Source organism: Sparus aurata, chromosome 13 (genome assembly GCF_900880675.1).
Source record: "Sparus aurata chromosome 13, fSpaAur1.1, whole genome shotgun sequence".
NCBI lineage: Eukaryota > Metazoa > Chordata > Actinopteri > Spariformes > Sparidae > Sparus > Sparus aurata.
In genome coordinates, this window is record NC_044199.1 from 8933668 (window position 1) to 8958929 (window position 25262).

Below are 25262 nucleotides of genomic sequence, written 5' to 3' on the forward strand. Positions count from 1 at the left end.
ATTAACTTGCCTGTTTCCAGCAGCAACATGACTGCGAGCGGATGTTTCTTTGTGATCATAGATGACCAGTAATTTCATCTTTAACAACCTGCTCTCAAGATACTTTCTCTGCTACTAGGTATTGTTTCTGCGCTCTTTGGCTGCATTATCTAAATCCCCCTTCTCCGTTTCAACCAGCCGCCAAATCCGCTCACTTTGTAATGTACCTGCTTAATGTCTTTCTTGCCTGTTTGCGCACGGATGGACGTCTTTGTAAAGATATGGAGAATCCGGACTATTTTCTCTCACAGCTAAGCTCAGAAAGTAGTTCAGAGGTTAAAGACTTTGGGCAGTGTTGTGCTCTTTGGCCCATAAAGGAGACAATCCACTTTTGGGATCTGCAGCCTGTTTCAGGGCCATCACTTAACAAATTGTGTGGCCAAATGAAGGGAAAATTTGTGGTGATGTTACTCACAATTCTCTTATGATGGTCTGGCTCAAAACACAGTAGTTTAGTCACAGAAAATAGACAATGATCGTCCAAGGTTAGTGTTAATCCCAAACCAAGGATCATATTTTTTTCCCATTTATATATGAAATATGCCCTCCATGAAACCAAACATGAGTTCTGTGATGAACAGTCAAAAGGATGTCTTCTAAACTAGTGCGGGATTCCTCATCAGTAATCACTCCTGCTGCTGAGTTACACTAATAGCATCTGTCAAGTTGCTCCCTCCAATAACGTTAGGGTGTAATCCTCGCAAGCTAATGAACGTCCAAGTAGGATTTCAGGGGCAGGGTAAAACCTTCACCTGATGCCCCAACCTTTTCAACACACCACACTGCGGGAAGCAAGGAAAAGGCCCTGCCGCCTGGAAAGCAAGTAAAGCGTTCTGGAAAACGTTTGTTGTAGACCCTGAAGGATGGAGATCATTTCTGTTTGTTGTGGTTGATGGAGAAGAACAGGAAGCAAAGACGAGAAGAAAATATATGCTTGATGCGCCCCAGTTGGATTTAATCTATTGCTTTCAAGACTTCATTTGACTCCCTGATACAGCAAGAAGGTACAGTGAGTACTGCACGGTCAATATTAATTGTACATGGTATCAACTGTGATGTAAAATACTGTCTTTCTTAACAAAATCAGCTGTTTAGTGATACAGCTATGCGAGGTAAATCATTTCTTTCATGCCGGACCACAGTTCATTATCTACAGGTAAAAACTAAACCCTAACATCATCTTAACTTTTACAAATGTCCCTTTATTCTGTAGATTCTGGTGACAGGGGCGGTTCTAGGGGGGGGCCAACAGGGGCCAGTGCCCCCGTAACTCTGAGTCCGGACCCCCCTGTGGCCCCCCCGACAGGGAGTCTGCATCAATAATACAATGACAGATTTCTTGCACTGATTTTTTACTGAAGGGAAAGGACGAAATAAAGTGTCTCAGCAGTTTACTACCCAATCAAAGTTGTTGAAAATATAAACATTGTTTGAAGTCTCATGTATCCCTTATCTGAATGAGGGATTTGTCTTTTCCCGGGTTGTATGTGCCCCCTAACAAAAAAGCCGGCCCCCCTATTAAAACCGGTCTAGAACCGCCACTGTCTGGTGATAATAACTTATTTCGATGAGTAAGAGCTGCAATCCACGTGGACCAGCAATAACATTTACCCGCGATGATATCATCACGTGTTCACTGAAGCGTATAAAAATGAGTGTAAAAATGTAGGCACATTAACAAGCAGGTCAATCATGTCTACGTAAATCTGTTGGTATCAACAGTCGGTGTCAATTGGATTATGTCGAGTCAGGAAAGCAAAGCCAACAGTATCACTTTCAGGTCTACATGTTGCAGGTCAAGACAGATGAGCTTATACACATGAGATATTCACCAACAAAGACTCCATTCAGCCAAACGGATGCTCCACTTTACATTTCCTGTTCCACTTTGTTGCATGCAGATGTATATTTCTGCATGCTGCACTGCAATGAGTAGGACGAAGCAGGAGATATTGCAGCACAGATTAATAATGTTTAGCTGCAGAGGTTATCCTCTGCCCAGTCTAATGCATGCATGGGCCATGTTTTTTTTTTGCTTTTTTTGTCTCTCAGGGTTAGCAAATGAAAGCTTCTTTCTTCAGTTGCCCTTTTTGCACCCATATTTAATAATACAACAATAAATCTATACCGAGATGCAAATCGGCAGTTTAAACAGACAAGAATCTGGCCGAGGAGTAAAACATTTCTTCCTTTAACAATATATTTAAGCGTTTGGAAACATTTAAAATTAGGTAATGCACAGAACTGAGGACAGGGAAAGGAACCAGGTGGAGGAAGTGAAGGGACTCCAGGCTGCTCAGTGTGAAGTAATGCTATCCTTCCTGATGCTGCATCTCCCCAAAATCCCTCCCCTTGCATGAGTGTGCGCACATGTCAATGCACGCAAGCTTCATTTCTCACCCTGTCTGTAGCATCCTAAATAAAAAGCCAAAGCTGCGGTGACTTTTGTCTTTTGAACAGAAGGGGGCAGCATATCCCAACTTTGCTCCTTCTCCACCTTTAATGAATTTTATTCCGCTGATGATATCATCCTCTGTAGCTGTAAGTGCACCGAGATAGGCTTTGTAGGTAGACTCAGGGGAAATTATGATATTGAAATGACACAAAACAACCCCTGGAATGCACATTGACTGATAACGTACATTATAAAAATGTCAACACAATGTTAGATTCAACGGAGCCATAACTGCTACTGAAAATATAAAAAGGAGCAAAAAAGATTTTAAAGGTCCTGTATTGCAGCAAGTGGGGTGTTGTCTTTCTTTACTTGTTGCAGATGTAGGTGTTATACGAATGCATTTAAAGTCAAAATCAAAATGCTAAATCAACTGAGAAATCGAGAGAAAAAGAAAACATGGTCAGAGGCTGTGCCTTCAAATGAGCCGACATGGCTTCCATAGGGTTGTGATGTCACAACTATACAATCAGTCACTGCCCATAGCCACGGTCATATGAGCATCCTTTGAAATTCAGTGCAAAATAGGCCTTTTTTTGCACATTCAGCAGCTTCATTCCTAGTTTTGTGTGTGCCACACTAAGGTGCAGCCATGGACATCGGTGGTCTGGAGACGGTGGTGGCAAACTCTGCCTATGTCTCAGCCCGAGGCAGCGTGGACGGGGCTGCAGCGGCCAGCATGCGGGACAAGAAGATGCGCGCCAGGCTGAAACTCCCACACATCAGAGACTGTGAGCACATGAAGACAACGGTAGACACAACCTTCGACAGCATGTGCATCAAACAGCCCATCGGCAAGCGCCTGTTCCAACAGTTCCTGGAGACTGACGCCACCCACAAAAATGCTGGTGAGCTGTGGAAGGACATAGGAGACTACATCACATGCCAAGAGAAAGACAGAGTTCAGAAGGCCCAAAAATTAGTCAATAAATACTATGAGTCAGCTTCAAAGAATTTTTGCAGCTTTCTGGAGGAGAAGGCCATCGCTCGAGTGAAGGAGGACTACAAGAACGTCCGTGGCGACCTGTTTAAAGAGAGTGAGAAGCAGCTGCACAAACACCTGGAGAAGAACGCCGTAGCGGGCTTCAAGAACAGCATGTACTTCCTGCGTTTTGTCCAGTTCAAGTGGCTGGAGAGCCAGCCCGTCGATGAGGAGTGGTTCATGGACTTCAGGGTCCTGGGGAAGGGAGGTTTCGGGGAAGTGTTTGCTTGTCAGGCAAAGGCGACGGGCAAAATGTACGCCAACAAGAAGCTGGAGAAGAAGAGGCTGAAGAAACGCAAAGGCTACGAGGTAAAGTGCTGATGTGATGTTTAATGTCCAACCCACAGCTATTCATAATCTATCAAAAGTGAACTCATTGTACTGGCACTGTCATGGTCTACAGAACAGGTTTAGGGAGAATATTAGCCAGGGAGTGTAGAGGTTTAGTTTTAATGGCTCAATGCATAGAAGTTTGCAACTCTCTTCATGGCCTCAAAAGCAGCTCAGAGGGAGATACAGACACATAACTGGACTGAAACCCACTGCTTCTAAAAGCGCAAGTGGGATTACACGAGATCTTTCTAACTTCAAACAGGGTTCTGGGTACCTTTTTATTTCCTCTGAGAACAGCTTGTTTATTCAGTTATGGAAAAAATGTGTTTGTATTATTACTTCATTTCTTCTCCAAAACCAAATAGTGCCTCTTTAAAACAAAACCATGACGAGGCATCACTAACAAACGTGAGTTATTAAGACTGGAAAAGAAAAAAAAGCACAGGTGTAACTAAATAGCTTCAACGAAGTCTCTTTGCATGTGTCATGGCGGGTCTGCAGATTTTCATACTAACCAAAGTTTCTGCCTGATCAGCATTTACTGAAAACGGTTGCTAAGTTTAGACCTCATCATGGCACATGGTTGGCCCTAAATGTATGGACAGCCGCCAATGAAAATACCAGGCCCCGAAAAGCGCGGACACCCAACTTGAATGCAGCTATTTTGAATCAGTTGCACCTGAGCTTTGTCAATGTGTGTGGCTGGACGGCAGGTGTGTATTTGTTGACGCTGTACATTTCTTCTTTGCTCACGCTCTGATGTTTGGTTCGTGTTTAGGGAGCCATTGTGGAGAAGCGCATCCTCGCAAAAGTTCACAGTCGCTTCATTGTGACGCTGGCCTACGCCTTCCAGACCAAGACCGACCTCTGCCTAGTCATGACCATCATGAACGGTGGAGATCTCAGGTGCTCGATACAAGTACTGACATGTATAGAGGCACTATAGCTATAACACACTGCTGCATACTGGTTTCTGTACTTAACAACATGGGAACAGTGTACTCTAATCTCTACTAATCAGCCTAAGGTAGATAAAGCTCACAGCTGATATACAGACTCGGCCCTCAGGTGTATCATGCTATACGTCAGAGAATCTTTTAATCTCTTCTTGATTTCACTTCAGAAAGTAACATAACGTGCTACACCTTTGTTCCACAGGTTTCATATGTATAATGTGGATGAAAAGAATCCTGGTTTCGATGAGAAGAGAGCGTGTTTCTACACAGCTCAGATCATCTGCGGGCTGGAGCACCTGCACCAGCACAGGATCATCTACAGAGACCTGAAACCAGAGAACGTGCTGCTGGATGACGAAGGTGAGCGATTCCCTACTGCAGCTTTTCATGCATCTATATACTTGCACCGATGCTGCAGCTCCAAAGCCGCGATCACTGTCGTAACACAATCACAGCCGCTCTAGATCTGGGAGCCCAAAGCAAAATTAGTGGGGTAACAAGGTAATTGGCTTTACTAATGCTTTGGCGCTAACACGCCCTGGCACAGGTTCAGTTCAGTGGATCTGATCAGACCGCACACCATGCAACCAAGGTTATTATAGTTAACTAAAACTAAATTAAAAACTAGGTGAGAAAGTTGACTGAAATGCAAATAAATACTAGACTGAAAATGATATCGCACACTTACAGAATACATGAAATATACAGGCAGTGTCTCCAGTTTCAGTCTTTGGTCTAATTTGTCAACACAACAAGCGCGAGGAGGCGTTTGTGCGAATGTTTGTCGAGACTCCTGCGTCAACATGAATGAGTCAACTGCCTTCACAAAGAGTTGTGCTTTTATTAACTAATTCAGAACATCTTAAATCCTGCCCCTGACAAATAACCCTCATCCTACAATGAAAAAAAGTAAAACTGATACCAAAACTCATAAAAAAATAATCTAAAATTAAACTAAAACGAGCAAACGGATTCAGAAACCTAGCTAAAACTAAACTGAATCGCAAACAAAAATAAAAAACGAAAAATAAAACTACAAACGAATGAAAGATATAAGTTGCTGATCAAATGCATCCAGTATCTAAAAAACAATAATACGAATAAATGTGATCAATTTATACATAACAAACACAAAGTGAGACATTATAAAGAGTATAGAGTGACATTATTAGAGATCAGAAAAGTAACTAAGACGGCTAATAGTAGGTTTCGGTAATGAATTACTTTCTGGTTGCTTATTCTGGCGTAGACATACTGTGAAAGTATCAAAATACTCAATCCTCAGAGAAATGTACATATCCCTTATTCAGAAAGTGATGTGGATACAGGAAGGGCAGGACCTGCTCAAGCCCGTTAGAGCTGACCAATCACAGAAGACTGGGCTTTTTCGGGATGAGGGTCTTAAAGAGACAGGAGCTTAAACTCAAACAAACTCACTCAAATGGACTTTATCTAGCATTAATCAGTTGTTCTATTAATGGTCCTAACAGATCGTCATCTGTTCGTAAGCCATGTTTCTAAACCAAACCTCTTCACTCAGGACACGTCCGTCTGTCAGATTTGGGTCTGGCTGTCGAACTCCCACCAGGAAAAGACAACACTACTGGATATGCTGGAACTCCAGGTAAGAGAACAAATCCAATATTTTAAGGTAAAGTCAAACAAAGACTGGCCCAGTGAAAAGAAAATGCTCAAATTCAGGTCAATGTTACAGTCTACTGTGTGTGAAATCATGCTGTCTATGCATTACAGGTTTCATGGCTCCCGAGCTGATCCAGAAGAAGGAGTACGACTACACAGTGGACTATTTCACTCTGGGTGTCACCCTCTTTGAGATGGTTGCTGCCAAAGGGCCTTTTAGAGTACGAGGAGAGAAGGTACAAATACTTTTATGGACAAAAATATCCTCACTTTGACTTTTCTCTGCTGCCAAATACAAAATGTTTTCTGTCCTCAGGTTGAGAATGATGAGGTAGCCCGCAGGATCATCAACGATCCAGTCGAATATACACCAAAGTTCAGCAAAGAGTGCCAGGATCTTTGTGAAGGCCTGATGATGAAGGACCCAGCCAAACGCCTTGGGTTTAAAAATAATGAATGCGAGGAGCTCAAGAATCAGCCCTTCTTCAAAGATATTAACTGGGGCCGTCTGGAAGCAGGTGGGCAATGGCTACAAAAACACATCAGTTGAAGAAAGAAGTAAAAATAAAAGGGATTAGAAATATGCAGTACTTACATTTGTATACCTCCTCTGTTTTCCATCCAAAGGTATGCTCCCTCCACCATTCATCCCCGATCCTCGGATGGTCTACGCCAAAGATATCGACGATGTGGGCGCATTCAGCACGATCAAAGGCGTGGTCCTGGACAACACGGACACTGAGTTCTACAATGACTTTTCCTCTGGCAATGTCCCGATCCCCTGGCAGGAGGAGATGATCGAGACAGGCGTGTTTGGAGAGATGAACATCTGGGGAGAGAACGGCAAGCTACCCAACGACCTTGACCCGAACTACGTTGAAACCAAAGGTGGAGGATGTGTGCTCCTTTGAAAGAGAGGAAGAAGGAAGGAAATAATGAATTGAAATTAAACATATAGATTTGGTGTGTGCTCATTTGGTGCCAGTTACTCCTAATCTGTATTATGTGCAATTTGAACGATAACGTGTTATCATTGTAATGAATATTATAAATGTATTTACATATTTAAATCCATATTATTATGTACTTATGTTGTAACATTTATAGTGTTCCTATAAAAGTAGCATCAGCATTAAAATAACATTGAAATATGTGAAAAAAATGTAAATATCTCTGCACTGCTACTGCCTACAGTAATCTCACTGCGTGTTAATATTTGTGTTCAGTAATGACAGACAAATTAAATTCTATTTGATAAGTACATAAATCAGGTCATTTATCTGTCATTATACAACACAGCACTGCATGACAAAATGAACGTTTGCAAACTCCCTAATGCTACACAAACTACAGAACACACAAAGTTACTATGTATAAATATACAAAAACATATGTAGTGAATCTTTTTGATCTGTGTTAAGGTGTATGTATGCAGCAGCAACAAGACGGGGATGATTATGTCGTCAGCATCTTCATATCAAAAGCTTGACGTCTTGGAAACACTGTTCTTCAACTTTGACCGTGTGTGAGCACCAAAGCATCAAAGTTGTAAACACAGCGTCCTTATCTCTCGTCCATCAACAACTTGATCCTCTTCCAATTTCACATTGTTTGGATCCCATTTTTTCGATTTCCTTTTCCCGTGACCGGACATTGGCCAGGAGCAGCTGTTGTTGTGTTGTGTATGTTGTGTATATAATAAATGTTATCACTATTTATTTATTTATTTATTATATAACAAATAGTAACGTTATTATTGTTGGCAGATACTGTAGATAGAAGAGTACAGCAATCAATAAAATCTTGCAAAGCAAAAAAATGTATTGAGTCCCCTTTCCATGGCTTCAGCGGCCGCAGAGTTTTTGAAAGGGATGTTGAGCCTCGCCTTCAAGTCATATTATATGTATTGGAAAGAAAATAAATACTCACAAAATGTCGAAACTACAATCACCTTCATTCATCATTTTCAATTAGGTATCAGGACTGTTTTGGACTTTTCATTTTGCAGTTACTCGTAGGCAAATAAACATAGTACTAAATCTATACTATATAAAAACATACAAAACCAATCATTGGGTATCTTCAGAGTTCATCAAACCTCTTGAATAAAGCAGCAAGAATTTTACACGATGATGTGTGACATGCACTGCCAATAAAGCTTAGTTTAATGCATTATTATATGACTTTATGACCTCAACATAACATCTTCAAAATCACTTTGATAGGACAGCGTCTTGTCAGATACATGTTGACTTCGAGATACAAGTTTTACATTGTTACGACGTGATGAATTTAGTTTGTAGTTAGCACTTTCATTACGTTTGTCTAACGGTTAAAGACCTGGGATTTGTGTTTTTATATTTGACAGTGGTGTCGCACTCAGAAACTGCAGGGCCAAATCACACAAAATGCAAATAAAATATCTTCATTAGCATGTTAGTATGACCCCTAAATGTGTCAGGCTACTCTTAAGACCTTAAAAATCTTTGTTTTCTGTAATTTTGAAAATGCTGAGCACAGTGAGCGAGCAACAGCCATGTCTGCACACAGTACATAAAATGTATGCACTGAACCCATTTTATAGCATATATAAAAGTGATGCTGTGGTTTTATCTTTGATGCTTGTCGGTAACATAACTGATTTCTATAGTGATACAAACAATAACTAAAACCGTCATGTTTGTTTAAATTGCCTTGAGGTGTTTTAGGTTACAGTAGGGTAAATGATTAAATAACAGCTCATCTAACTTTCGTCTTAACCTTAAATTAAGAGCAATTCAGCAGTAGCCTAAACCTTAATGTGGGATTAGATGTAATTACATTACTGCATCGGTTATACTGTAGCCTATATCCCACTGGTAGATAAAGATATGAATCTGAAGAACAGCCCTTTTACTTTTTCATCATTTCAACAAAAGTGACAAACAGGTATGTTCTAACTTATCACTTTATATAAGGACTTATAATGGCCTTATTTCATATAAACTAGTACTTACAAAGATTTTAATAAAAAGTATCACCATATATCATTTATCACTGTCATCATATTAGTTTAGCATGCAAACACTTGATAATTAGCACTAAACACTAATTTTCGCTGAGGCTGATGGGATTATCTTTAGTTTTGTAGATATTTGTGCTTAAAGACGCATAAAAAGTCAATTTAAACCTCATGGCGGCCCTGAAGGAAAAGTCAGGGGGTTATTAAAGTCACTTGGATTCATCATCTGGACACCATGACTGTCTGTACAAGATTTCATGACAACTCATCCAATAGTTGTTCACATATTTGAATTTGAACTAAAGTGGTGGACCAACCAACAGATTTAATAATATATTTAATTTAATTTGTAAAGCCCTTTACATTTAAAAAAAACTCAAAGTGCTACAGGAAAAGCACCAATTAAAGAGAAAACATTAGTAAAAGAAAAACACCTGAAAGTCAAAGCCAACTTAGAGGTCATAGGATCTGCTAAAAAGGAAAGTTTTAAGTCCTTTTTTAAAACATTCAACAGTCTATGGTGCCCTCAGGTATTCAGGGAGGCTGTTCCATAGACGAGGGGCGGCAGAACAGAATGCTCGGTCCCCTAAGGTGCGGAACTTAGTCCTGGGGGGGGTGGAGACTTAGGGAGTTGGTTTTTTGATTTCACCATTTATAGAGCCTTGCCATTCCAGTAATGGTCTGTCATGCAAATCAAGGATTGTTCAAGCTTCTCTGAGTGTGTGTTTGAGAGAGACAAAGACATACTAGGACTGTAATCTTTGCTATCGATCATATTGATTTATAAGGCCATATTCAACGAGTGACTTTACCGAAACTCCGTTACACAGAGTACACAAATCCTGACTGTTCCGAGTTAAACAAACATTACATTATTTAAACAGCTTTTGCTGAGAGCACATTACTGAACCCACACATGAATCATCATCTCCATTTAGCTCAGTGGAAAGGTTTGTTCAAATTTCCTAATATTTTAAATGATAAAAGTAATCTCAATGGATTACCAAGAGATGGTTTTATTTACTGATCAGTTCCATTTGTATCTGACTGCAGTTATTGTTGCTGATGTTATGCAGCATCCTGGTCAATCCCATCACCATGTCACCTATTCTACATTTGATTTTTTTTCAAATCTGAAGATTTTAAGGTTTAAAATGTTGAGGCACAGCACATATGTTTCAAATATACTGTATATTCACTTTCTCTTCATTTCACACACATAACAGCAGGAAGATTCTAATTTTTCCATTTTTTTTATTTTTTGAAGTAATCATGGGAATAGGTCAATTTGTTGAGTCACATAAAAACGCTGATGTCTAAATCAAGCCACAGAAGTTTACTCATCTAATCAACTTAACCTAAATAGTAATAATTATGTTGATTAGGACAGAATTAAAATTTCTCTACATCCAACATTTCTGTAAGGAAAGTAAGGAATACAGGAAATATTCACTCTCAGGAAATGCACAGTGGATAAAGATTTTAAAAGTTTAAAATGTTACAACAAATTGAAATAATTCTTAAAGCAGGATCCTATAGGTTGCTAAAATATGAAATCACCCATCACCTCAAAGTTCAAAGTGAATGATTGAAAATCCCCCCAATTACAATAAAAACATGTGTTTAATGGTAAACAGTATCTAGTGCACTTATCAAATTACTTCAACTTTCCGATAAGTTATACCTGTAAATATTGCTAACTAAATCTAGTTGACAACTGTATTCATTTCTATATATTTTGCAGAGTTTAATACAGTAATACAAAATACAACCAACAAATACATCATGATGTGCTATCATAGATTGAAATAAAACTGTATTTATCCCAGGGGGGAAATTCAAAGACCTATCCAGCTAATAAGCTACAGAAAGTAGTTGAACCAACTTCAACATTAGAGTGATGAACACATTCATGCATCAATAATTGTAATACAATATAATTTTCTGAAACATGTCATTTTGCATAGTAAGTACTTTTAATTGTGTAAAAATGAAAATACATGACTCTTACTTGCTACTCTTACTTAAGTAGTGCAGACTTTAGGTTCAAGCCAGTCTCAGAGCCTGAAAACCACTTCAGGCTTGTATTCGGCGAGCTATCCCTTTAAGCAGGGAGGTCAAAGCGGACACAGCTAATTAAATACTTTAGCTGACTGAAGGGCAAGGGAATAAATTATTAACAGACGAAAGATTATGACTTAAAGCCTGAATGTCTATTCAATACTGTAAGTATATGATGGTACTTTGAACCGTGCTTCTGATTACTGGTTGTGAATAGAGAATTCACATTTGATAAGATACAGACGTGTAAGTGGTGAGTTTGAAGTTTGCCATAAACAAAGGGTAAACATCTGTGTTTACATTTAAAAGTCATCTGCATGGCCAACTTGGCGGGTTTACACAGAACATGTATAGAAAAGAGGACAGAATTGTGCTGTATATACATCACAACTTCTAAATCTTGCATTTCTGCACACTTCCATATGTTAATCTATAGAGAAAAAACTATTCATCACAAGGGTGTGCTTTAACAGCCTGGTCTTTTGCCTACTTATTTTAGGTGACAGCACTGTACTAAGTCAACACAACCTTTCCAAAGAAACAGACATCAGTGTTAAATGTATACACGGCGCTATAAAAAATGGATCTACAAAGAGCAGGGATTTTATCTTTTGTCTCGCTGCACACGCGTTAATGCTTAACCAGCGCTGAAATAGACACTTTCTTCCCTTTAATAAATCACCCACCACCAGCGTTTGCTCTGCCTTCTATTCAGTATTTCTACATTAGTATTTGCTTACGGAAACTTGGAGTGACCTCCATACAATGACAAGCTACCAGCTCTTCAAAAAAAGGGCATACAGACAGGAGGACAAGATGATGTGAGCGACCCAAAAAAAAAAAAAGATGCAGAGTAAAATCCTACTGTACATTATAATCATCACTTCATAAGATGTTATTTAGCACATCATTAAACGATTCTTTGATTAGCTTATACCAGCCAGCAGTGTTACAATACGTTTTGCGATCATGACGAAAATGCTCCTGAGAGGCTTGTACAACAGATACTACAAAAAAAAATGAACTGTCATCTTAAGTGTCTCCTAAAGACGCTTCAAAGCAATCCGTGCCAAATGTCTCCCGTCTTTTTAAACTTTCAGCTCATGGATTATCTCTTCCTCCAGTGCCAATCAGAAGAGAAACAGAGAGAAAAAAAAAGCTCATTGTGAACTTACATTTCTATGGTAACATGCGAGGCTGTCATCGATTTTGGGCGGGAATAGCAGACTTATAATGTAGCTACAGCCGACAAATCAAATGTTCAAATTAGTCCAGGTTTGAATGCATGAGAAAAAAAAATCCAGAGTCACTTCTCACACCCCCAAAATGTATATCAGATACAGAAGTCGTGAATAGAGCACGCCACAGAGGTAATATCTGTTAGTTTTGCTAATTATTAATAGCAAATTACTTTCAAGATGAAAGAGATCCTCGAGATTATAGCACTTTTTCTAGGTTTTGCTGGCTGGATAATGATTTTCGTATCACTCCAAGATCAGTATTGGAAAGAATCCACCACAGATGGCAGCGTAATTACAACCTCCACAATCTATGAGAACCTCTGGATGTCTTGTGCAAGTGATTCAACAGGGATCTACAACTGTCGTGACTTTCCATCTCTTTTTGCTCTCCCAGGTAAGTAAAAACGATTACAATTTTATTAGCCTGTTCATAATCTTAAATGTATTCATTACAGGGTCCTCGACAAGCAATTTGTATCTGCTGTTAACAGAAAAAGAAACATGACTGCTGCTGTTAATTCATAGCAACTGGCTTGACCTTCTATTACTATTTTCATTTACACTAATTTTTTTTCTGATGATTCAGCTTTATATAATAGCTGAGTTTGCATTTTCTTATCTACATCAGAATGAAAAATAGGAAGAGCTTTATATTCAAAGATTGATTGAGGTGCGCACTTTTTCTTCTTAGGAGTCTAAACTATCATGCACTATACATACATTCTTAACATAAAGAAAGAGAATATAGTGTACGTATGTATATGTAAAGCAATGCCTGCTGTGATCAACAGTGGTTTGACAAAAAGCAGCAGCTGTGCAATTCAATACAATAGATCGGCAAAGTTGGCTTGTAAAGGTTTGTTGGGGTTGTCTAAGTTCAAATACACTTCATTGGCATTGCAAAGACACATGCTGTACTTTACATTATGTATTATAGGTGTGCACAGACTCAATAAAAGGAAACACCATCATAAACCTTGCAAACATTATTATATGACTATAGGATTATCATCACATTGTATGGATGTTGAATGCAATGCTTGTTGGATCTTCACTGAGCACTGCTTGGTAACTGCATGCTGTGTGAGCAGTTAAATCAAGCTGCTCTCTGTTCTTGCGAAATGGTGATATATTCTTGTTGAGACTGTGTAATCCAGTAGGGAAACTACTAAAACTCTGTCAAGAAATGTCCACAAACTTCAGGTTGTTAGGGCAAAACCAGAATTACACAATCTTGGATATTGCGGTGAAGAAATACAGAAATCTCCCTCAGATAATATGTAGATCTATTTGATAATTAATCATTTTAGAATGATTGATGAGTGATGTTGTAGAGGTGATTGATGAGTGATGTTGTAGAGGAGTGCATTTTATCAAACAACCAAAGAATAAAAACGCTGTCTTTGATAAATTGATCAAAAATGATTGTGGTTTGCTGTCTATGTAGAGCCTTCATGTCGTTCACCAACAACAAACTACCATGTATCCAAGAAAATCAGACTAAATAAAGACATCTCTTATAGATTAGTCACGGGTAATGAGAAATGTGTGAGTTTAATTTTGTATCAAGCATTTAAAAGATGTTTGAGTTCATTTAAAAGGTCTAACTTGTAAAAAAGTTGCTTTTTAGTCTCATTCCCAACTCATCAAATACTGAGGCACTGGGATTGTAGGTCTGGTTGGTTATAAACTGGATCTAACTTGACACTGCACATCCTGCAATGTTAATATTGTACATGTGCACATTGGGATGTTGATGTCGAAAGGATGTATTGTTCAGCTCAAGATCCAACCATAGGAAATAAAGTAAAATGTTTTTTGTATGTGTGGCCAAAAAGCCACATTGGTACTTCATCACCATGACAATAAAGGCCTGGTAGTGAACTATTTGTTAAACTAATGAAGACGAGTCTTCTGGGATTGTTTGTTGGGCAAACAAACTTTATCTGTGGGACATTTAATCTGTCCATTCGTGGGTCGGTATGTGGTGATGCACCTCTCACCCCTTTCTTATCATCCCTTAGACGAGGGGTGAAGTGAGGAGCCTGAGCTGAATCCCATCAATAACGGTTTCATATTATTGACACAGTGTTCAAAGCTAACGTCAAAAGGTGACAAATAGCTTGAAGTCTATAGACGTTAGTGAGCAGGTTGCAAGGTTGGACTTCACCTCTCTGTTGTCACTTGAGTTGGGTAAACATTTGGAGTCTTTGAAAAGGTTCAATAGAGTTGAGAAGAATAGGGGAAATCATAAGTGGGGTATTGGAATTAATCATTGATTAGCAGTTTTCTTTAGCATCTCAGCATGGGCGTTGGTGGGAAAGGGTCGGGCACACTGAAACATTGGGGACAACTAATCTACACGTTTGTGAGGAGATAACTTGGAGAGTCAACGTTTGAATTGAATTTGAGTATATCTCACTTTGGATAACTCCACACGGGTCAGACAGAAGAAATAAGGAAATATGAATGCCATAGTGGAAGCTTTTGCCTTCTTCCTGGGGTTTCTGGCCTGGCTGATGGTTGGGGTCGCCCTACCTAATCGATACTGGAAGGTTTCTTCAGTGGATGGTAACGTTATCACCACATCAACCATCTATGAAAACCTATGGATGTCCTGTGCAACTGACTCTACGGGAGTTCACAACTGCAGGGATTTTCCATCTTTGCTCGCACTTAATGGTATGTTGCCAAACCAGCAATTGTTTTATTAGTTTTGATTACTACTTATATGGTTTGAATAATAATCCGCCCACTCAAGGAATCAGATTATGAAGATTGTCAGGTAGACAAACAAAGACGTTTCTCTTCAGGCAACTTAGTATTAAAAACGTTTTGATTTTATTACAGATATCTTAAAGAAACAAAACAAAACATTGTCGTTCAACTCCATAAGATTCACACTAAAGTCAGCTGAACCATTAACAGTGGATCAAAGGCAGCAGTAGATAAATGCGTGTCCTCATTTGCCATCCTCTACCTTGATCTAGACAGTATCTTAGTGTACTTATAAAGCCTATCAGTACCGTTCTACTGAAGTGGCTGCAATATGCAGTGAAGAGGGGTAATATAAGATACAATAAGAGGAAAGAGATAAGCAAGGACAACCACAGTGAACCTAGAGAAACAGGTACTAATAAAAACTGATTTAAACTATTTTGGCCCAAACTATCCCTTCAGGTATCAATTTAAACACATTAATGTAAACATGGACCCTTAACAAAATGTTACAATAGACAAGTCTCACGTATTCAGTATCACGTTTTGTAGTTTTTGTATTTATTCATGTGCATCATTTTGTATTTATATGAACTGAAACGCTCTTACAATATAATCTTTTACTACATGCCTTGGGTCACACCTCCTTCATTAGGATAGGCCATTTATTGCTGCTCATTCACGTGAGGAAACTATCACGCAATTATGTTTCTAGTTTTATGACCGGTGTTTAAAATGTGTTTGTTTTGTCCACAATGAATAAGGACAGTATTTATTGGAGCTGTGTGTTTGTAGGCCCTTATGTTTACCAGTTCACACACACATATACTGTGTCTATACATTTTATTTCTTGTTTTTTTTAGATGGAGGATTAAAAGGGTTGGTTTATCAGTCGAAATAGAACCTGTGTTCTCACAGCTAATGAGGCTAACTGTGTATTCTCTCACTGAAACTGCAGAACTACATACAATTATGTCAGCTCTGTCTGTCGGAAAATGCTCGATCAGTTAAATAAAGCATTTTTGGTTTAGTGTTGTGGTTGAAGTTGAAGTTTGTATAGGCTTTGCCCTCTAAAAATGTCTGTTTTCATAGGATCAGGGTTACTGTCAGTCAGCCTCTAGAAGGCTCACACCTGCATCAACAATAGTCTGGTATTGTTGTTACAGTGGACGTCATCTCTGTGGCTAAAGCAGGCATTTTGTACACTATAAGAAACACGTGGTGGTTTCTTTCTAATGAAACTATGCAGTTGATGTGTTTTCATGCTTATGTTATAGACATATTGAAACAGTGTGTATGGAAGAGACAGAATTGTGTCATTATGACTTGGGCCCAAGTTGACTTGAGACACTGTTATGATGACTTGCAACTCGACTTGAACTTTAGTTGAAAACTAAATTAGTCAAGACCCAACTTGGACTTGGAAGTTAAAGACTTGCGACTCGGATGACTTGTCTGCGTTCATTATATGTTTTCAGTTTAGTGTTCTTTTAGTCTGGCCGTCATTGATTCAATTATTCACCCTAAAGGTGATGGGGAGGGAATATTTTTGATTCAAAGTGTGTGACTAAGGACCCTACTCGACACAACCTATGACTTAACTTGCTCAAGAAAAAATAGCTTTGGACTTGCTTGAGACATGGACCAAATGGCTTGAGTCACATATCTGCAAACACATGTTATTATAAATAACTGTATCATTTCGTGTTTGCACACAGGGTACATTCAGGCCTCCCGGGCACTCATGATCGCTGCCATTGTGTTTGGGACGTTCGGGCTCGTGGCTACTCTCGTAGGAATGAAGTGCTCAAAAATAGGAGGAGAAAACTACATCTTGAAGGGAAGGATCGCTGCAATCGGTGGAGTGTTCTTTCTACTGCAGGGTAAAGACCTCAGGACGGATGTAATGGCCATGTAACATAACGAGAATGAGAGCATGTGTGGTCAGAAATCACTTCAATTTCACAGAGTTTATATTACTTTACAAGGGACAGTTCCAAAATACATATTTTTCCTCTTACCCGTATCGCTATTTATCCATCCAGATTGGATGACATCCAACAACTACATCACTGTGCAGAAGGAAGCATGAATTTACTCATGGATAAGAGGCTAGCTAACTACACTTGGTAACGTTACAGCTCAGCTTAGGATGACACCATTAATGTTTACATCCTGCACTGTCACCAAGGTCTAAATCCCAGGGAGAACAGACAGGATGCCTACAAGCTTACTACTCGTTGATATGTGTACATCAGTAAGAAGAAAATAGTTCCTGCATAAAACTGCTCACAGCAATGTATGTGGATTATCTCAAGTAACTGGGTCCTGATATGTGGATAGAGACATTGTTGGTGAGTTGTTTTTTGTTTAGGTATTTTGTTGCCACTTTGAGCACCACAACCACACCGCACCAGCAGCCGAGATCCACCTAGTTCCATTATATGTGACAGAAAGCAGGTTTTGCGGCCAATAGTTCCAAAATTCGGCAACTCACACCAAAACAATCTAGATAGATAAATAGTGCTACAGGTAGGAGGAAAAATATGTATTTTTGATTTTGGGTTGAACTGTCTTATTAAAAAGACAAAAAATGTCCAGTCCAGGAGGAAAAACATTAGAAATATAGTCTATACACTTCTTTTAACATGTGAGACTCATGAGAAGTTGATTTAAGATAAAGAATCTCACCTCATCCTAATATAGACAGAAAGTTAAATCATGTCTGGTGCTCCAATCTCTGTGTACAGAAGACAAGCTATCAGAAAATGGCTTACTAGTTCAAAGGGTTATCCTTATTCTAACAAATCTGTACAAAAGTCTACTTTTACCAACGTTTGGATTGTGAGAATGGATGTCACTATGTAAAAAACACAAACATTGTTGAAGTGAGAAGAAGAGGATTAATTACTCCTTGCAATTCATGCAGTTATTAGCAGACACCTTTGCATCACACGACTTGCCTAATAAATCACCTTATTATATTGTACGAAATGTTTTAAGCACCATTAGGTTCTGTAAACTCTTGTTAAAACTCCAAAAATACTTTTCTCATTTTATCTCAGTGTGTAACTGTGTTGTTTGCATTGAAAAACATGCCACTTGTCTAAAGTAAACAATGTTTTGTAGGGATTTGCACCATGATTGCTGTGTCTTGGTATGCAGCCAACATCACGCAGCAGTTCTTTGACCAGTTTTATCCCGGGACAAAGTAAGTTGATAGAGTCTGCATCAGAAATACAGCAGTGCCACAGCCGAATGTAACATTGTTGGTTACAGTGGATTCAATAAGAATACAAAATAAGTTACACTCTCTGTGATGCCCATGTCTATAATGCATTGCGACACATTAGGACATTAACATACCTATAATGGATTATAATGCACCTATAGTGCTGTATAATCATAGTTTTAAGCACTTGTGAATTTATATTAAACTCATGACTTATTACACCAACGTCTATCATGCATTATAAACATTACATAAACAGAGGTGGAGTGTAAAATTGGGGTCATCCATTCATTGCATGTTAGCACATGTTAAGAAAAAATGTTTACAGTATTTTCTTTGCTTTCTTTGTATTGACCACTTACAGTATTTCCAACCAGCTTGTAATGTATTACATCTGCCTATAATAAAGGGAGTTTGTTACTTTACCTAAAGACTCAATGACCACTTACAGTAAATTATAATTGTACAATCATTTAATTATAATTACATTATAATAATGATTATAATGTGTTATGAAATTATAATTATGTACTACAACTATGAGAATGTTAATATGCTATGATTCTTGCAAAAATAATTAGTTACCAGAAATTATGAAGAATGGACACTTGACCATATCGTTCATTGCAAATGCGTTATGGTTGTTAAAAATGTACATTTATCAGCGCTTGCAACTATAGGCACACTATAACGCACTAAAAATGCTCATAATGCATTACAGACATTTGCGTAATGAGTAATGATTGTTATTGGAGAGCATTATGAAGATTAATAAGTGCTTCTAACTATCGACGTGCATTATAAATGTTAATAATGCATTCTAGACATTGGTACTGCCATACTAATTTGTGGTAATTGTTGTAAATTCATATTTATGAGTTCTATAACTGATTATGAAGCACTATATTTGCACTGTAATACACCGTAAGTATGTTCATAATGTGTTAAAATGGATTATAGACATGGGCTTCATTGAAAGTGTTACCAAAAAAGGTATGTTAAATGTCATTGTGTCACAGGTATGAGATTGGAGAGGGCTTGTACATCGGTTGGGCTTCAGCCACACTCGCCATCTGTGGAGGTTCGTGCCTATTGTGTGCCTGCAAAGTCCAAACACCCAATGAAAAGATGTGAGTATTTGTCGCTGAAATATCTGGTATTCAATCACTGGATAAGATGGTGGAGGAAGTGGTGCATGTTCTCCCGACTGAAACGTGAATTTTTTGTTTTAGACCGTATCCGTACCAGCCGACCTCCAGAGGACATGTGCTGTCTACGGTGGAATCGTCTCAGACTGTCCCAAGCAACTATGGAAGAAATGCATATGTCTGAGAGGTTATTGTTGAGGAGGGAGAGCGAGCAGGATTGGAGTCAGTTCATCAGATAGACGAACAATGTTTATTACTGTCGGACATGATGATCAAATATATATTCGACCCTCAGATCACTTTGAGCTGTTATACAATTGTGCTCAAGTTTCTGAAGTTTGTGATATCAAGTGTTGTAATCATTTGTTATACCCATGTATCCTCAAACCTGCCTCAGCTTTTCTGGCTGAGAAAGATGCGAGTTGCACCTCTTCCACAAAATGTTTTGTGGCTGTGCTACAAGCACAAATCCTCTTACGTAGGAGTATCCAATATCTGTTGAGACACATCTGAGATTAGAAGCAAAAAGGGATGATCAAAGAACTTACATCGACTCATCTCTGAACCAGAACACTCGAGTAACAGGGTTGAAATAAATGTAGCTTTTGTAGGTTTTGTGCATTTGAATCTTTTTTGGCATATAGGTCTATAAGCATGAAGTATTTGTGTATATTTTAAATGTTGTGTCAGTTTTCTTCTGGCTGATTTGTTTCTGGTGTGTTCCTGTGGATTTTGGTATGTTTTATACACTAATAAATATCATTTTCAGTGATGAATTGTATAAGAATTTTAATGACATTTTAATGAAAATTATAGCTGATGAACATGATTTACCATTATTAATTAAAAAAAAAAAATAATCATCCTCTCCTTCAACTCCTTTAACCAAAGCAGAAAATTATACTCATGACACAGAGCTGTATGTGTGACCCATTAAGCCACAACATTTCTTGAATGTCCATTCACAAATTTCAGACAGTTGTATATGTATAATTGCACATAAACGTAACTCACATAGGACGGCTAAATTTCAAGCGAGTCAAAATCTTGTACACATTTGCTGGTTAAATATGCCACCTACTGGAATTAAATGGTGTCACATCTGGGACTGGATTGTCTCAAATAAGATTATATCGTGCTGCTGGAAAAATAACCATCATCAGAAAATGAATGTACATTCTTTGCGCTGAAAGGTGATTAAGCTTAGTCATATTCAACCACCCCTTCAAACTGAAGGTACTTACATGCAATCCAAGTAGCTCCTGGTAGATATAAAAGGCTTTAAATCAGGGCGTGATTTTGTTAAAACAGTAGAAAAACAAGGTAGTGAAGAACCAGGTACAGCTAATTTCCAACTTGGTGGTAATTATGTCATTTTTGAATGTTGTGGACGTTTATTATTCAGGGTAGTGCGGGTTACCAGTCACATTTTTCGTGGGAAAAATTCTAATCTTCAGGTGCTTCATTTGCTAAATTGTCCAGGTTTTGTCCGTCAAAACGTATAAAATGCCAGCCTTCGCTGTCTGTGAGGTCCCGAGCTCCTTTAGCAGCGTAGAAGTCTCGAGAGGGAGTGTTCCAGTCCAACACAGACAGATTCAGCCGCACACACCGCTTCTTTTTCCCCACCTGAACAAACAGAACAGTCCTCTGGTTATTCATGCACTTTGACCTCTTCACCATGCAGGAAAGCTGATCTCCACCTTTCAAAGTGATTAAAGTAGTTTTCAAACTTTAAAAGATGACCATTGTTAGAAAAATACAAAAAATAAAACACACTCACCTGAGCAACTTTGCTCAGTAAACCCTTGCCAATGCCATTTCCTGTATAGGATATCAATAAAAAAACAAAAACACAAGGTTACACATATTTTTAACAGGGGACATCATTAACAGAGAGGCAACATTAAGACAGTTTAGTAGGTTCCTAAGTCGCTAAAAAATGCACATTTTACACATCAGTTTCTTCTCTGACTTTGTTGACAACAGTTCAATATATATATACATATATATATATCTTACCTCTGAATTCTGGCATCACATACAGGTCCTCCAGATACACTGTGCGTCCTTCCCATGTACTGTAATTGTAAAAGTAGAGGCCGTATCCGACAACTGTGAATCCTGTAAGAACAAAGGAAAGCAAGCCATCAAAATGGGAGCCTAACGGTGTTTCATTAGTAAATTGTCACAAATGTCCATGGATTATTAATATGACAGTCTCTGCATTTGAGGCCAAAAGTTGAGAATTTTAACAGAAACCTAAATATTAACTGATAATTGAGATGACACTATTCATGAACAGTAAGTACCTTTAGTTTTAGCTCTGAAAAGAATGGATGAATATCTGAAACTGTTGATTTACAGCACTGCAGTATCCATCATGATTTGTTAGACACTAAATGGCCAGATCTGAGCAACAATGGCACAGACTTTTAGTCATCTGCATACGCTGCTGACAAGTTCAAAGCTGTCTGACGAGTAAGAGTACAATGGGAAAGGCCTGGATCTACACTTTACCTTCTGTAGACTTATGCTCCTCAGGTACTTCTGCAACGAGGCATTCAAAGAAGGGATTCTGGCAGAAACCGTCACGCTCCAGGTCTAACACAAGACAGATTATTTACCCAAATTTCTAACATTTCATCCATGTGCTCTTAGTGTGCTAGCAGAACGCAGGCTACAAACAAATCAGGGACTAGCTTGTCACTCTTGGTCAAAAACTCAACAAGATACATTCAAAAGAACTGTCAGTATTGTATACATCTACAGTTGCGATGTTAAATTGATGACACGACTCAAAAACAATCAATTACCAATTATTTCAATAATCAATAATCATTCTAGTCCTTTTTAAGCAAAAATGTCTAAAATTCTGCTGGTTCCAGCTTCTTTAATTTGTCATTCATGAAAATACATAGTTTTGGACTGTTGATTGGACAAAAGACGGCAACATGAAAACATTATTTTGGGTTCTGTGAAATAGTGATGAGTATTTTTCATAATTTATTTGACATTTTATCAACAAAATGATTGATTAAGAAAATAATCTTCAAATTAATTGATGACTTAAAAGATAAAGTCACATGTGTATTTGTATTAAGAGTAACTGATACAGAAATGCAACTTTCATGGCGAATGATAAAAGGAAAGAGTAGTTTATGGTAACTAAATGGTAAGTGGCTACATTATGTAACATTTCCATCCAAAGCACTTTGCAGTTCATTCACCCACTTAAGCCAAACTGACATTACTGTTTACTGATTACTGTACTTCCTGTTATAATTCACAGAACTGGTCACAAAGTCTTCCACTTATTTGTCTATGATAACAGATCTCATACTGCACACTGTACCCTGTAGACACAAATGTGCATATCCAGTACCACTTTAATTGGCTGCCCTGGTGGTACCAACAACCTTTTTCACAGCTGACATAGAAAATGTCAAAGCATGAAAATCACAGCATTGGTCAACCAATTTTGTTTGGCATAGTGATACTGTTCATGTTTAAAGGTGCAGTATGTGAGAACTGGCCACCTGTTGAATACATACTCAGAACAAACCAGAGTTACCGCTAACTGCTGCCAGCTTTAGCTGCCTTTAGCTAGTTAGCTGTGCAGCTAGCTGTCCATACCACAGACCTATAACTAGTGGATACAGCCCTCAAGTCGGTGACCCGTTCATTCCTATGATAGGCTGCTCAGTGGCGCATAAAGCCAAAAAAGCACTAGACTTCCGCCAAGGAAACCGTCTAACTTGCTGTTTGGTGCTTGGCTAACTTGATTGAGAATGAAATAATTTAATCGTGCGGCTCTTCTAGACTTAACAAATGTTATTGGACTGTATGGCTGAAATTATGACAGTTTATCGACTCATTTAGCGGAAGTTGTAACGCTGAAAAAAAATTATCCACCATTACACAGCACAGTTTTTTTCACAACGTTAGCCTATCTGTCTTTTTCCAGGCGGCAGGGCATCACGTGACGCTGTAGTTACAGGGTTCAGCCACTGCAAAAATTGGCTTCAAAGCCCCGACCCACTTCCTGGGGGCTTGGTCCAGACAGTTCTAAGCACTGAGAAAGTGTTGGTATTGACTGTGCCTTCATGTGCTGTCAGAATTATTAGAAAAACGTTTTTTTTCCATCACTGGTACAGCAGCTGTGGCCTGGGGGTGGGCACAAGCTAGCTGGTTAGCATGCTAACGATGCCTAGCAACACAACACATAGACGGCATAAGGTCAAAACTGCTTCTCTCCACATATTGTTGATTTTAATGAAGTTGTATATGTTTTTGAACCAAAATTCTTACATATTGCAACTGCTGCTGTTCAAAAATGTCAGCTGTGACAATCCAGCAATTTCATATGTATTCGTTTCCTGCAGCTTGTCTGTTTTCTGGATAATAAGTGTGTGTGGTGTTGTATGCAGGTAATTTATGTCTTTAAACTTTCAAACGTTTCAATTAAAAGCTTGTGGGAAAAAAAGGTCATTAAACATTATCACATAATCTGCACGTCAGCCTATATTGTATCTTTCTGTACTCTTAAGGAGTTTACCACGTTTTTGTGTCATTCTTGTAACTGCATAACTTTTTCTGTATTCTTTACATGTAGTGCAAAATTACCTTCATGAGTGATCTTCACTTGGTCAGGCATTTTTTCATAAACCGCCAATTCCTTAGAAAAAAAAAGGTGATTAGAAAACGTGAGCTGTGAATATATGTCGACTGTCATTGATTAACTGCAATATAACTGTGTTGCATGGGCACTGAACACAATTTTTAAGAGAGATAGCTTAGTTAAAACAACCACGACTCTCAATACTCTCACCATTATCATCCTCGATATTTCTTTGCAGTCTTCTTTGGTTGCAGGTCGTATTTTAAACTTCATGTTTGCAGCTGCAGAGACACGCGGCAGAGTACAACTGGCTGACTTGCTGCTTTCTCAGAGAGAAGTTCCTACAAATCTGATCCGCGTTCAGCCGCAAGATGTATACACTGGATGCATGGGAAGTACTTCCGGTGTTGCAACTACGTCTTCAAAATAAAAGTTTACCAATGAAAACGGGGAGGTTTTTACGATGTTATTATGAAAGTTTCATTTCTGTTTATAAGTTTATCATGACTTATGAATTTGTGTTCACTTCATGTACTACAAATGGTTTTGTTTTTAGTAATCTTATCTGTTTCTACAAATTGAAACTTCAATATATTGTTTTGTTTTGTTATTTTTTTAGAAACCAATATCAGGCATGAAAACCACTGTTGGCCTTCATCAAATACTACTACAAAAACCAAAAAATATTTGCACATAAACGGAATTCGCATAGGACGGTTACATTTCAAGTGAGTCAAAATCTTCTGAACATTTACTGGTTAAATATCCCACCTACAAGGATTAAAGGTGGGACTGGATTCTCTCAAATAAAATGATATGCTGCTGAAAAAAAATAAT

General features: G+C 38.5%; 3 protein-coding genes across 5 annotated transcripts; 2 read left to right on the forward strand and 1 right to left on the reverse strand.

Moving 5' to 3' along the window:
* Nucleotides 1–825: 825 nt before the first annotated feature.
* grk1b (G protein-coupled receptor kinase 1 b) lies at nucleotides 826–8328 on the forward strand. Of its 2 annotated transcripts, none has more exons than XM_030438296.1 (8): nucleotides 826–1048; nucleotides 3079–3785; nucleotides 4588–4715; nucleotides 4968–5125; nucleotides 6306–6389; nucleotides 6518–6642; nucleotides 6723–6924; nucleotides 7034–8328. In XM_030438296.1, the coding sequence occupies exons 2-8, from the start codon at nucleotides 3087–3089 to the stop codon at nucleotides 7315–7317; spliced, it is 1680 nt and encodes a 559-aa protein (XP_030294156.1). In that variant the 5' UTR covers nucleotides 826–1048; nucleotides 3079–3086; the 3' UTR covers nucleotides 7318–8328. The 2 variants fall into 2 exon arrangements, with proteins under 2 accessions (XP_030294156.1, XP_030294155.1); XM_030438295.1 differs by having other exon boundaries at nucleotides 826–1043.
* Nucleotides 8329–12776: 4448 nt separating this feature from the next.
* LOC115593453 (claudin-15-like) lies at nucleotides 12777–20532 on the forward strand. Of its 2 annotated transcripts, none has more exons than XM_030436969.1 (5): nucleotides 12777–13103; nucleotides 17146–17310; nucleotides 18557–18638; nucleotides 19679–19789; nucleotides 19892–20532. In XM_030436969.1, exons 1-5 carry the CDS (start codon nucleotides 12887–12889, stop codon nucleotides 19989–19991), a joined length of 675 nt encoding a protein of 224 aa, XP_030292829.1. In that variant the 5' UTR covers nucleotides 12777–12886; the 3' UTR covers nucleotides 19992–20532. The 2 variants fall into 2 exon arrangements, with proteins under 2 accessions (XP_030292829.1, XP_030292828.1); XM_030436968.1 differs by lacking the exon at nucleotides 12777–13103 and adding an exon at nucleotides 15055–15391.
* A 47-nt stretch (nucleotides 20533–20579) lies between these two features.
* Nucleotides 20580–24822, reverse strand: LOC115593454 (diamine acetyltransferase 2-like). Its single transcript, XM_030436970.1, has 6 exons — nucleotides 24636–24822; nucleotides 24431–24482; nucleotides 22325–22408; nucleotides 21827–21928; nucleotides 21588–21628; nucleotides 20580–21433 (listed from the first exon to the last, which is right to left on the reverse strand). Exons 1-6 carry the CDS (start codon nucleotides 24696–24698, stop codon nucleotides 21254–21256), a joined length of 522 nt encoding a protein of 173 aa, XP_030292830.1. The 5' UTR covers nucleotides 24699–24822; the 3' UTR covers nucleotides 20580–21253.
* Between the last annotated feature and the right edge of the window lie 440 nt (nucleotides 24823–25262).

Bases quoted from the DNA above. Each gene is read 5' to 3' on its own strand.
- LOC115593453 (XM_030436969.1), top strand. From the start codon at position 12,887: ATGAAAGAGATCCTCGAGATTATAGCACTTTTTCTAGGTTTTGCTGGC. The intron at 13,104-17,145 runs GTAAGTAAAAAC...GTTTGCACACAG, and splicing joins ATCTCTTTTTGCTCTCCCAG to GGTACATTCAGGCCTCCCGG. The intron at 18,639-19,678 runs GTAAGTTGATAG...ATTGTGTCACAG, and splicing joins CAGTTTTATCCCGGGACAAA to GTATGAGATTGGAGAGGGCT.
- grk1b (XM_030438296.1), top strand. From the start codon at position 3,087: ATGGACATCGGTGGTCTGGAGACGGTGGTGGCAAACTCTGCCTATGTC. The intron at 4,716-4,967 runs GTGCTCGATACA...TTTGTTCCACAG, and splicing joins ATGAACGGTGGAGATCTCAG to GTTTCATATGTATAATGTGG. The intron at 6,925-7,033 runs GTGGGCAATGGC...TTCCATCCAAAG, and splicing joins CTGGGGCCGTCTGGAAGCAG to GTATGCTCCCTCCACCATTC.
- LOC115593454 (XM_030436970.1), bottom strand. From the start codon at position 24,698: ATGAAGTTTAAAATACGACCTGCAACCAAAGAAGACTGCAAAGAAATA. The intron at 24,483-24,635 runs GTGAGAGTATTG...TTTTTTTCTAAG, and splicing joins AAATATCGAGGATGATAATG to GAATTGGCGGTTTATGAAAA. The intron at 22,409-24,430 runs GTAATTTTGCAC...GTCTTGTGTTAG, and splicing joins AGTGAAGATCACTCATGAAG to ACCTGGAGCGTGACGGTTTC.